This window comes from Haemaphysalis longicornis, unplaced genomic scaffold, assembly GCF_048455015.1.
Source record: "Haemaphysalis longicornis isolate Haplotype H1 unplaced genomic scaffold, Haemaphysalis longicornis Haplotype H1 scaffold_4, whole genome shotgun sequence".
Classification (NCBI taxonomy): Eukaryota; Metazoa; Arthropoda; class Arachnida; order Ixodida; family Ixodidae; genus Haemaphysalis; species Haemaphysalis longicornis.
The window spans coordinates 202,085,014-202,098,594 of record NW_027526361.1 but is presented as its reverse complement, the minus strand read 5'-3'; the positions used below and the strand labels follow the sequence as shown (position 1 = coordinate 202,098,594).

At 45.3% G+C, this 13,581-nt stretch overlaps 1 protein-coding gene across 1 annotated transcript; it reads left to right on the top strand.

The window, feature by feature from the left end:
* Positions 1-2,524: 2,524 nt before the first annotated feature.
* LOC144180184 (uncharacterized) lies at positions 2,525-9,839 on the top strand. The gene is made up of 5 exons (XM_077708571.1): positions 2,525-2,774; positions 3,718-4,146; positions 6,416-6,474; positions 6,587-6,809; positions 9,727-9,839. Exons 1-5 carry the CDS (start codon positions 2,573-2,575, stop codon positions 9,837-9,839), a joined length of 1,026 nt encoding a protein of 341 aa, XP_077564697.1. The 5' UTR covers positions 2,525-2,572.
* The last annotated feature ends 3,742 nt before the right edge of the window (positions 9,840-13,581 follow it).

Sequence of the window (13,581 nt, the reverse complement as noted above, 5' to 3'; positions counted from 1 at the left end):
AAATGATACGATAAAAAGACGATTGCACTTAGAAAGCCTTCACATCAATAAAAGAAACGTCTGGGTCCCATCAGCTTAGTGGGAGAGAGCGGGCCAGAAAACGAGGGCACTCCAGCCACAGACTACGACATGATTGTATTTTCTCTCTCCTTTTCAAACTAAAACAAACAGAACAAACGTGACCTGGATTTCGCAGTGTGTGCAGCGTTTTAAGAACCAATTTTCTAAGCAGAGCCCATGATTTTTTCGCGCAAAGATTTTTTTAGAGCCATGTCTAAAGGCAAGAAAGAACAGAAGTGCAGATAAAATCATGCTGCCTACGTAACTAGAGGGAAAGACAAAAATCAAATGGTGAAACCGGACACATCGTGTGATCAAATTTCAGCAAGGAATAGAAGAACGAAAGGTGCAATATCTATTGAAGATTTGCAATAATAAAAAAAAAACACTTACTCAGAATCATTTAAGGTATCTTCGGGTGTGCCTTGATTTCGAGGACTGGCAAATGAAGTTACACGGCTACCGAAAATACAGCTTCTAAGTGAGGATAAGTTGTACAATGTTCGGTCCAAGGAAATTTAAATCCAAAGTAGTCGTATTTGCTTTGTGTTTACGCTTTTTAGGTTAACAGCAAACTTCTTCAAGTTCATGTTAATATCCTGTCGGACTACGGATGATATTTAACAACACTCCGGCGGGCTCGGGCTCATATTGTAGTAGTTTGTTGGGCTCGGGCCGTGCTCGGGCTCAGATTTTAAAATTCGTCGGGCCGGGCTCTGGCTCAATTTTTATAAATTTCTCGGGCCCGGGCTGGGCCTGGGCCGTGTCTCTTTCGGTCAGGGCCTAGAAATTGCGGCCTGTGCACTGCTCTTGTGCTGGTTACGAACGCTGTGTACGAAGTACAGTTTCTAGGAATCTTTCTGCGTAGTTCGTGTTGGCGTCAAATAGTCCCCAAGCCAAATACAGGGTGGTGATGCGATAATTGGAACACTTTAAAAAATTTTCCTGAACGAACTGCCGCTGACGATGACGCCGGGGGAATTTATTGCTCGTGTGGTCACAAAATTTGGGTTTATTTTCGCCCGAAAATGCGTACATTGGCGGTTCACACACCCGCCCAAATGAATAGCTGCCTCGTTGCTAAATACAAGAAACAGCAGCTGCCCAGGGTCTGTCGCGATTCGCCTGAGTTCAAAGTGACTAAAGCTCGAACGACGCCCCTTGTTGTCGTCCGTCAGTCACTGGTGGACCTGTAGCTTATAAGGCTTGAAGCCTTTTGCCTTCAAGGCACGACTGACTGTTGACGCTGACGTCCCGAACATTAGCCCCGCAGGCCTGCACGATAAGCGCGGGTTGGCTTCGAACGCTCCCACAATGGCCTCGGCAAGTACCGAACGCCGGCACCCTTTTTCTTTCTACACTTTAAGCTGCAAGTATCCGTTCGCTTCAAATGCGTCCCTCCACTGAAGCACAGAAGGGTAGCTCGGGGTCGGGGGTCGCTTGCTGAATCTTTTCTTGAAGAGGGTGCGTACTCGATGGTACGACTTTGTCGTTGCCAAGAAACATACCGCAGCTGCCTTTTCTTCCGCACAAAAAGCTCGCATCTCAATGCTTCGCGATGACAGACAGACAGGCACATACAAACAAACACACAAAACTTCACAAGTAAAACAAGAACGCAGGACCGAATCACCTGGTAATGCTAGCAGACGATCAGAAAATTAACAGTAGGTGAGGAAACAAATCCAATGTTTCTTGGCAACAATGAACCGTGATCATATTTTGTTATGATTGGTATCAGCTGTTATGCAAGAATTTGTGATCACCGTAAACTAGGGACGAAAAAGATTTTCTTATCGTCTGCTACACCATTTTGCTTCTTCCTACTGGGAATCGGAAATGTGGGTTTTGCTCTGCATACCCCAGGTGGCTTCGTCGTTCCAAGATCAACTTGCGCTTGCTCACACATCCAAATAAGCCGCCATATTCCCACAGGCGAAAATCGTTCTTAATTATTTTCAGTATAACCAGGTAAGTACCGTTGTTGTTTCGGTGTCAAACAAAATAGACCACAACATGCGACCTTCGTGTGAAGTTTGAGTGCGAACAGAGCGGCGGTTTGTTAGCAAAAAGTTTTAAAGTGTTCCAATTATCGCCACACCACCCTTATTTAAGTAAACAAGGCTTTAAGTAACTTCTCACGTTAGAGCTTCGAAATCGTGAATTGTCTGTGGAGGCCTTGTTTCTATTAGCCACTATAGTAATGTTAATCGTAAATGTTCATATCGAACATAAGCACCCACTTAAACTCTATGGCAATAAATTAGCAACCACTTTTAGGGACTTTTTTTTGGAAGTCAACCAATATTTGTGCAAAAGTTGATCTCAAAAAAAACACTTAAATTTGTGTGTCAAATGACACTGCAGTATGTTTGTGGCTCTAAATAGGCGAGTCTTTTTGGTGGAAGAGATGCAGAACAAGTGACATTTGTTATCCTGTCTTCACCTTTCATTGCAGGCATAGACAAACAAAAAGGCCGAGAAAGCCCAAAAAAGCTCTGCTGAAGCCACCATGCTGCTTCAGGCTGCTGCGATGGAAGAAAGCACCGTAGCAGCATTGAAAATGAGAATCGCACAATTGGGGGCGGAAAACAGCCGACTGAAGGCTTCAAACAAGCAGCTCCAGGACAGCATTTGTAGCAGCGAGCTGCAGGAGCTGCGGTCCATGAATAGGGAGCTTCAGAAAGCTCTGTGCCGGAAAGTTCTCTTTGCAGGTGCGTAAACCATCAGTGCACGTGCATGGTGTATTATTACTGTTATGAGCTAAGTTATGTGGCAGATGCTGCAGTTACTGTCATGCTTAGTTAGCTGTAATCTCAACTGGTGCAGGGAAGGTAGCACGTCTGCTAACATGCGCCATTACCATCTAAACAGCCTGCACCCTCATTGAACAGGGTCTTTTCTTTGTGTGGGTTAGAACAAAACATAGCCCTGCAGCATGGCCTCGTTACATGGCTTGTTTGTAGGCATTTTGAGATATTGCTTTCCTATCTAGTTGTAAGCCTCTGTAGTGCCTTTTGCAGGCACCACATGAATTACGCCTTGTTGAATAGAAGGCCGGGTTACAAATTCATAAAACGGCACTGCTATATAAAGTGGAGAAACATGTAAATGCTCCATATATTGTGTGGCAGACTTGCTAATGATGCGACTTATTGGGCAACGCAGCTTATTTGTCTACATTTTTCTTACAGGCCCAACTGCGAAAGTGGCTTGTTAGTCCCAAAAGAACAAGCTGCAGCTATGTAGATTGGCTTACTTGTTTTCGATGTTGTATGTGTTGTGCATAGTGCATAGACTAAGCGAGGCAACCATTCGAGGTTGGAGGAAGTGTGATCGCACCTTTCAAGCCACACCGACTGGTAAAGCGTTCCGTGGAGCCAAGAATGGCCACTACTGTACACGGAAAAATGACCTTGCAGAATTCGTCCGCAAACGTCGCGGCCAGTTTTTGACTGTAAACGCTAAGCTTGTTTAACTCAATGCCAGAGAGCTTGCACGTGAGGTTGGTGGGCCTCGTGACAACTTTGCATTACCTCGTGTTATAATCGTAATATATATATTTTTCATTTTCGGAGCGACCAAACGTGCCCCCGTTGCGTTATAGTTGAGGTCGCTTATTTACATGCAAACACGGTAACTTTGGCACCCCTCCAGGCAGCGAAGAGAGTGGAGATGGCCTGCAGCACCACACCAACATGGAACCAGCTGTGGAACCAGCAGCACCCACCATAAGCTACACCAGCATGGGCTCTGCTGCAGCACCTGCCATAAGCTGCGCCAGCACGGGCTTGGGGGCACTACTGCCACCAGCCATAAGCCGTGCCACCACAAGCCCTGGGGCACTACCACCACCAGGCAGTAGCTGCACCAGCGCGGGCCCGGGGGCACTACCACCATCTGGCTCTACCTGCGCCAGCACGGACTCCGCGGCACCATCACCAGGCACGAGTTGCAGCAACATGAGCCCTGGGTCGCTACCGTCACCAGCCAGCACAGGCCCTGTGGCACTGCCGACCACTAGCTGTGCCAGCGCAGGCCTGGCAGAAGCACCACCACCTGCCCTCGACACTGGCTGTGAAGAAAGTAGGTGTTGAACGCTTTCTTGCTGTTGGCTCAGAATATTGACAGATGCGTATTTCCCGATTAGATCTCGAATGCCTTACCAATTCGGCTATCTGGGTGCTATGCGTATTTCCCGAGTTAGGCTATACTCGGGAACAAGTTAAGAACGGCAATAGCTCATGTACGGTATCACTCCGCTCAAGCGGCAGACCTGGATGTTTTGAAAGGAGATTGCGCTTTTTGAAAGGAGATTGCTGTGAATGAGTGATGTCGTCTGCCTTTTCTCACGTAGTTTGTTTGTCGTCGCTGCAGTAGTTTATAAGCATGCTAACTCCGAAAAATCACGGAAACGGCTCGTGCCATGTTCAACAAAACACGCCCAGTAACGCACTACTTTGGCCGCGCGGAGTAACATCTGGCAGCGGTGATGAGGCACAGCGGCAACTTCCGTTGCCGTTCTTAAGTTGTAACCGAGTATAGTGGAACCTATGATTTTGCCGCAGAGTTACATAGTAGGCCTGTGGCGGAGGCCTGTTTTGGTTATTGTGGCAGTTTTCAGTAGCAATGGCCGTGGAGCCATGTCGCATTATAAAGCCTGATGTGGGCAGTGGATTGATTCCTTGCTTGCATAAATAGGATGGCTTTGCATCCTACTTATGCAAGCCACTTCCACATACAAATTTCCTGGAAGCAAGTGAACCTGCGCTTTATTTACTTTTTATCATGGCTTTACCATTAGAACTTCAGGTTGTCCTAACATTTTTTTTACTGCAGCAGGGACTGGAAGGGCCGAGGATGCGGCAAGATCACAGCCAAAAAAAGGTGTGTTTGTTTATGCCTGGGTTGGCTTTAGGAACAAGCAGGCTTACGCGCACTTCCCCATGGTGTTCTTAAAATGCTAACCATGGAAACAATTTTTTCTGGTTACTTTTGTTGTTGAATGTTAGAATGCATATACAAAATACTGCCAAGCCCACTTATAACTGCCGTAGTTATAACAAAGGCTTGGTTATAACGAACGATTGTATGCACTGGGCCGATGGCAATCAATTTCCGATACAACAAACGAGTGTGAGGGTGAAGCTTGGGTAAAATGAAGGACCCACCCTTGTGTGTCTACAACAGCAGTCCCAGTCGTCACTTCGATGGGTGTTTTATGCCCGCATAGTGTGATATGCACTGCACATGATCACCCTTTCTCAACAGATAGCAGCCAGCAAAAGAAAATGCCAGTGAACAAAAATGTAAACAAAACAGGGCACCGCTCTTGGGAATTCCAGGTTTCCGACCCCCCTCCCCTTCTATCCACCCCTGTTTGCCGGGAGCGGGTCAAAAGGAGGAGCATGAGACAGGGAGCATAATAGATTTAATGCGCAGAAACTTCGTGCTGGCACAGTAGCAACACCTGCGAAGCGTGGGTCGTGTCTTCCCCCACCTCCAGCCCGGGGTAGGAGAAAGTGGAAGAACGATTTCAGTCATGGATGAAGGAAAGCTGGGGGCCACTGAATTAGCTAGGCTTGAGTGCACACACTCTTTGTTTCTCCTTACAAGAATTGTTATCGTGCACTGGGCACTGCCATTTTCTAACCATCCATAGTTCTGTTCTGGTGAGCGAGTAGTAAACTTTCCTAAGCACTTTCACTGCTACAGCCAACGCTGAGCAAGTGACGTCTGCCGCTTTGTCGGTGCACCTGCTGTATGCACACAGCGTTTTCCCATGCAGAAAAGGATTATTATGAACTGCAGATTTAACGAGCGAGTTCAGCATGATGATCGAGTTCATTATAAGTGGGCTCATACACAAATGCTCAAATGTTCCCAGCAATAATGTGTGCTGCATTGCTGAAGGGGTTGTTCCACAGCAGTACATGTAGTGGGAGACGAAATTTAAACATTTCAGCTGTAAAGGCAATTTTGGATGCCGGGGTTGCTGTTTGAAGAAGGGTTTATTCACGGTCAGGGTGTCAACAGAGGCTGAGCACAGGATCGAGAAAGCTCGGGGCTCTGTTCACACATGAAGCATCCTCCTTGCTCGTGCTTCCTTCTCCACCTCACTTTTGACATTTGTCAACTATTGGTGCAAATTATATATGCATGGGGGAATACAGTCAAAAATCGCATGTCCCTTAATTAAAAATCTGTTTTGCCTGGCCAGCTAATATTAACCAAGTTCTGCTGACTTCTTAGAAAGGAATAAAAGAGACCTCGTTATGGAAGTAAAGCAATTATGGGCAGTGCATAACATGTAGTCAGGATTTACAACTGAAGCCTATAATCTGATTTTTTACAGCCCTTCGACAAGCTGCTCTAATCCCAGACACCACTGCAGGGACCGTGAGCGATGGGCAGGTAGGCTGATGTAAAGCTCACTTTATTGAGAAGTTTAGCGCATGACTTGCAGTGTATCTTTGTAGAGAAATTCCCGTATAATTGCTTTCATTTCCTACTAATTTCTCTGCAGGTGCACCTTGGTAGGGGCATCTACATTGACTTGGGAACGTGGGAGCGGCTTCTCCTCCTGCCGACTGACGCCGCGTTCTGCAAGCAGCTGGCGGTGCGGATGTGGGGGAATGATGTTCTGAAAGTGCGAAGCTTGAACGGCACCCTCTCAAACACGGCCATCTCGAAGGGTGGCCTGAAGGCCCACAAAGCGCTGAGCCCGGTCAAGGTGGCAGCATTATCAGGTAAATTTATTAATGCGTGATGCCACTAGCTACTGCTCTAACTATGCCCTACAGCTATAAAACTCCCTCTCACTGAAACAGCGCAATGACGTGGACACTAGCTGTCCAGATGCATTAAATTACACAGGGAAAATGTAGGCGCCAGCTTGACACTTTTGTGCACAGCACTTCGGCCACCACTGCTGTGGTTTCACGATGGCAATGGCTCGGCGTTGTATTTGAGTGAACGATGGAAAGAAAGAAAACAAAGGAGTAGGAGAGTGTGGCGAAATTGTGAGGGGGACGGGCGTTTGTTGAGGTGGCGCGACACGCTCTTAGAGTGTGGGCGGGAGGGCACTTGCCAAGGCTGTTTCCAACAGGTGTGTGAAAACTGCCCTCGGCGTGTAGTGGCACCCAAGAAAGCAAACGCCAAACCAGGCATCCATGAAAACAGGCGTCTAGTTCTTTCAAGTTCTGCGTGCTGCACTGTCATCGATCCTTCGGACCCTTCGTCGCCATCCTCGTTGCATCGCTCGTCGAGCCACGTGACATTTGTGTGGTAGTTCAAACACGATTTAGAAAACATGCTCCATTGTGCCGACGCACAGCAAGATGATCACACAATCATATTCTGAGACACAGCAACTATGCGCCTCGATCAAGAAGACAGCAGTTCGTGCTGCGCAGAAATTTTGCATTGGGCAGTATCGGCATTTTTTCTTTTTAATTCATTTTTTAATTTGCTGAACTTTTATCGTTGCTGAACTTCACTTAGTTTTACGAGCTGGCTTATACTTTTGGGTGGGGAACTTTTATGAGTATGAGTCATGCTCTGTAGTAATTTAACTCAATCCTGCTGGAAAATTGACCGATTTATAGGGGTCCAAGAAAACATTTTTTTTCTGCAAAAAAAATTGGTTAGGCACTAATTACAGGAACACCAAATGCAGAATATTTAATGCCGTTTCTAATAACACCAGTTTTTTAAATGTTTTCACGCATCTTAGTTGCAAAAAAATATCAGTCAAAATTTTTGTCAAATTATCGAAGAAAATGAGTGAAAAGAAAATGAGAAAACGAAGAAAATGAAAATCAAGTTGCCGAAGGTGTTGTGTACAACAAACTGTCGACAGTAGAAAAAATTTCGAATATACATTTTGTAGGGAACATTTCAGAAACACGTCCTAGAAAAAATGTTGGCTTGTGCGGAAAAGTTTGCAGATCTAAAAAAAAAAACATTCACGCATCTCTACGAAATCAATCATGACGAGTGCGCAAAGCACTGGGGATCGTTCTTGCCATAAATCACCCGTGGCATTGCCCACTCGCGCATCTAAATGAGTGACAACATGTGTGTACAGTATATACAATTGCAATCCAATCCAATACAATTAAATTTAATCCAATCCAATGCTCCTCGCGCATGTGCAACACTGTGTACTCGGACGCCAAGCCCCGGAGAAAGCGAGGTCCTAAGGTGCTTCGCCACTAAAAAATCTTAGCACGCGCGGTGCCCGTGCCATGCGGTGAAGCCGAACCTGCGCTTCAAGATGTGCAATTTTGGGGGGTTTCCTGGAAGAATTCTGGTGGTTTGACATTATCAGAGGCACCAATTTGCCCCACATGACGTAAAAACATCTTCTCAATGACTGATTTTGCATTTACAGCCAGCACAGTATTGGGGACAAGCAGACGATGCGGAAAAGCATGCATGTTGAAAATGAAACTGCACGTGGTTGATGCTTTTGACTTTCACTGTCAGTTATCTCTAAAAACATAAACTTGCGGTTTATCATCATCTTCTGACTTGCTACTGTAACCTTGCTTGCAGGAATGAGGAGTGATGAGTGAAAATTGTGGCCTGTAAATTTTGGCCGAGTAGCTGTTGCGCGATGAAAAAGATTAGCACTATGAGCCTCCTACATTGCAGCGCATTTAACATTTTTGAAATGAAACAGTACCACATGTATTGAAGACTCCGTCTGAATAGACATTTCAACTATAAGGAGCAACACTAGACCTAGGCCGGTTTGAAGTGCTCTCCTTGTCGAAACTGATATCTGGCGACTGGGTGTTATCTTCTGACTTGCATCGGAAGTTCTTATCGCAGAAAACGGGTTAGGGTGGGGTGAAATCAGGAGTGGCATGCTTTTTTTGTGGATCTGTAGTTGACGCTGAACTCCATGGCAGGTAGGCTTGAAGTTGAGTAACCGTATAGTTGCAGTAAATATGAATTTCGTGATGCAGAAACGAAACCGAAACTGTTGTTAACTGTTTGAATGGTCCTGTGGTAAGTGGAACTACAACACAACTTAGAACAACATGCACAAAGGCAATAAGAGTGCCTAAAATCGTGAAGTAATTTTGCAAACAGGCACTGCAGTGCCTGTTTGCAAAGTTACTTCACGAAATATCAAGCATGCTTGAAATTTTCAGCCGATTTCAGGGATTATTACTGTCTGACTGCAAACCTGACAATTAAAAATTATCCTTTGAATCACCATTCATGCCCTGATAACACAAACCAAACGCTGATGCAGATTTAGTACGAGCAGCATGCCTTGTGGGGTAGCAGTGACACGCGATGACCACGCCCCTCTTCTGCACTCACGTGATGCGTGTCGAAAATTGCATTTTTGTTGCAAAATGAAAACAAAACTGTTTTTGAAAGGGCATTTTCTTATATAAGTCCAAATAGCTTTACTTGTTCCAGGAACGCTATGAAAAGGGGCTTTCAAGATATCATTTAAATTGAATGATTTTGAATAGCCAAGGTAAAGTGAAAAGCACTTTATCAGCATAATAGAGAGCACAGCATGCGGGGACGTGCTTAGTTTTATAAAATGGCGCAGTTTAAGGACAGAGTATTAGCAGTATGATTTTCAGTCTTTTTGTGCTGCTTGTCATTGTCTTGCACCATTTTTTTCTATCGATGCAGATTCCTTCTGGCATTACCTCCAGGTAAAGCTCTGTGATCCAGCAGAAATGGAGAAGCGTCACAAGCTTCTGGCCAGGTATCTTGCGCAGAAGTGTGCGGATCTGCGCCGATGAGAAGGTACATGGGCTTGTTTGCCAATTTGGTTGGTGTGAACGCCAGAGCCAGTGTGTCTACCATTTTAATCCTAAACAATCATTGAGAAAATGGTGGAATTTTTTATGGTTGATGTAATCTGCAATGTAATTTTTGTGCTTCACGAGGTCTGCATTGGTAGTTGTTTAGTCTTTCCATGGCCTTCTGCAGCTATAATTAATTATTGGAAGCTTCTAGCTATTGGTGGTTTTTCACTGGGAATTTATAATTTACTATAAGCTTTTTGCAGCTTCTTAAAACTTCGCAGCTTTAGAATGGCACAGATCATCCATAATGCTTTTTAGTTAGGGATGGTGCACTTTTGGACTTTGGCAAGCTGATTCTAGTGGCACTTGTACTTGTTTTTTCCAGCCTGGAGCTGCGTTTGCATGAAGGAAGCAAATAAATTTTTTGTGTTCTCTTCAGTTTGTCTGTGCATGGGCTCATGGCATATTTGGGCTGCCTAGCTGTTTACGTACAGTGGATAGCTCGAATACTGTGCATGGCCAGATTAAAAAATACTGATATTTGCTGCAACAGAATTGTTATGAATGCATTGTGCAACAGGTCACGACTGCGAGATGCCAGGAATACATAACACAGCATCGGGACTGTGACAAGACAGGCATGATTCTTGCAGAAGACCATCAGAACTGTGACATACTACAGGATTACTACAGGTCTACGACATACTACAGGATTACAACAGGATTACTATAGGGCTACGACATACTACAGGATCACTACAGGATTACTACAGGCCTATGACATACTACAGGATCACTACAGGACTACAAGACACGGTGAAACAACAAAATTGCTACAGGAATACTACACACGACAACTGTCAGAATGACGACACAACACGACGACTGTACGACAAGACTACGACGGTACGACTGTACGACACGCAAAAATACGACAAACGACGTACTACAGAAATTTTTCTGTTGTCATTTTCGACTGGGTATTAACCCGGCCTCAATACGGAATTTAAGAATTTGTGTGACAGTTATGATGACCCCTTTTGCCCGAATAGCAACTTTGATTGGTATTTTTCTTTGATGGTTGAGACGTATACATTGGGTTTGATGCTTGAAACGTATTAAGTGGTTTGGCCTTCACTTTTTATATTTGCTGAAGTGCGTATGTATGTATGTATGTATGTCTGTATGTATGTATGTATGTATGCGTGTATGCATGTATGTATGTATGTATGTATGTATGTATGTATGTATGTATGTATGTATGCATGCATGCATGCATGCATGCATGCATGCATGCATGCATGTATGTATGTATGTATGTATGTATGTATGTATGTATGTATGTATGTATGTATGTATGTATGTATGTATGTATGTATGTGTGTGTATGTATGTGTGTGTGTATGTATGTATGCATGTATGCATGTATGTATGCATGTATGTATGTATGTATGTATGTATGTATGTATGTATGTATGTATGTATGTATGTATGTATGTATGTATGTATGTCTGTAGACAGAAATAAGTGTTGGCAGTCAAGGGTGCCTCGGAAAGCAAAGGGGAGAATGCAGTAGATCATTGAAACAAAGAGTGAATTTTGAAAAACAGAAAGAAAGTGGAGCAAAAATGCTTGCCCGGTGGGAACCGAAGCCACGACCGCCAGAATACGTGTCTGCTGCGATGACAACTACGCTACCGCCAGGACTGTTTCTCCGCCACTTTCTCGGGTATTTATGTGAAGGTATTCCGTTTTCCGGCGTTTGTGGGTGGTAGCCTGCACCACTTGGACTATGGGGGTGAATGGAACCGTCTTTTTAACCCCCAGCCGTGACCCGAATGTCTGCGATATGTCCGGAGTGGTCGACCAGCGTTGAACCCTCTTAAGCTACCCTTTTATTTCAACGAGCCCCTCATTTTCCATTCTGATTTGCTACATGCGTTACGAGGGCCTCTGTTATGGCAGTATTCGTGCCATAGGTAGCAAAAAATTAAGAAGGTTCAACGCTAGTCGACCACTCTGGATATATTGTAGACACTCGAGTCATGGCCCGGGGATTGAAAAGAAGGTATACTTCACCCCGAATAGTCCAACTGGCGCTGGCTACCAACCTCAAGCGCAGGAAACAAAATACCTTCACATAAATACCTGAGAAAGTGGCTGGGAAACAGCCCCGCCGGTTAGCGTAGTGTTCATCGCATTAGACGCGTATTCTGGAGGTCTGGACTGAACTGGAAAGGTCTTTATTCAAATCGATCTGATTGATTGTGGTTGATTGTGGGGTTTAACGCGCCGACGCAACGCAGGCGATGAGGCGCGCCGTAGTGGAGGGCTCCGGATTAATTTTGACCACCTGGGGATCTTTAACGTGCGCCGAAATCTCGTACACACGGGAGTTTTTGCTTCTCGCCTCCATCAGAAAAGCGGCCGCCGCGGCCGGGAATCGAACCCGCGACCTCGTGCTCGGCAGCGCAACGCCTTAGCCACTGAGCCACCGCGGCGGGTACATCGATCTCGTGCGGTCGGATTACACAGGGCGGGCAAGTTTTCTAACCCGTTTTTCTGTCTTTCAAAATACTTCATTTATTTCAATGACCTACCGCATTCTCCCCTTTTCTTTCCAAGGCGTTCTTGACTGCCAACCCTTATTTCTGTCTTAATTCAACGAGCACCTCATTTCCCAATCTGATTCGCAGTATGCATGTATGTTTCCTGATTAGATCTTTCGTCTCCTGTGAAAGTTTACCAGTGTCCTGTCTAGCCATAGTGCCCCGACTTCTACTGCACACTCCGTGATAATGCGTGTGAGGTTGTCACTGGCTTCCTGTGTCGTAAGCTCGGCTTCCTCGTTAAGGGCGGAATATCGGTTCTGCAGCGCGATCCTGAATTCTTCTACTTTAAGTCTTACTGCTAGCTCATTTATCGGCTTCTTTCGTACTAGCTTGTTGTGGTCCCTCCTCAAATCTAGCCTAATTCGAGATCTTACCATACGGTGGTCACTACACCTTACCCTTCCGAGCACTTCCACATCCTGCACGATGCCAGGGTTATCGCATAATATGAAGTCTATTTCATTTTTGTGCTCCCCATTCGGGCTCCTCCAGGTCCACTTCCGACTGTCCCGTTTACAGAAGAAGGTACTCATTATGCGTAGAGGTTTCCGTTCTGCAAACTCAACTAGTAGGTCCCCCCTGCTATTTCTACAGCCCAGACCATAGTTCCCAACTGTCTTGTCTCCAGCCTGATTCTTGCCTACTTTAGCATTGAAGTCCCCCATAACTACGGTATACTGTGTTTTTACTTTAGCCATTGCCGATTCCACATCTTCATAGAAGCGTTCCACTACTTGGTCGTCGTGGCTGGATGTGGGCGCGTATCCCTGCACCACCTTGAGCTTGTACCATTTATTGAGCCTAATACAAGACCTGCTGCCATTTATTTAATGCTATAGTACTCGTCTATGTTGCCAGCTATGCTTTTATTGACTAGAAATACCACTCCCAGTTCTATTCTGTCCTCTAGACCGCGGTAAACCATAGACGGCAAACCATGAGAATCTCTACCGCAGCTGACAGAATAGAACTTGCCGAGCTCTCGAAGTTAATCAATAAGCGTAAGACAGCTGACATACGGAAGTATAATATGGAGAGGATCGAATACGCTGTAAAGAACGGAGATAGCCTGAAAGCAGTGAAGAGACGTCTTGGCGTGGGGAAAAGTCAGATGTATGCACTTA

What these genes read in the sequence shown, in the direction of transcription:
- LOC144180184 (XM_077708571.1), top strand. Translation starts at nt 2,573, where the DNA reads ATGCTGCTTCAGGCTGCTGCGATGGAAGAAAGCACCGTAGCAGCATTG. An exon ending in CCGGAAAGTTCTCTTTGCAG is followed by an intron (nt 2,775 to 3,717) that starts GTGCGTAAACCA and finishes GCACCCCTCCAG; the next exon opens with GCAGCGAAGAGAGTGGAGAT. An exon ending in CAAGGTGGCAGCATTATCAG is followed by an intron (nt 6,810 to 9,726) that starts GTAAATTTATTA and finishes CTATCGATGCAG; the next exon opens with ATTCCTTCTGGCATTACCTC.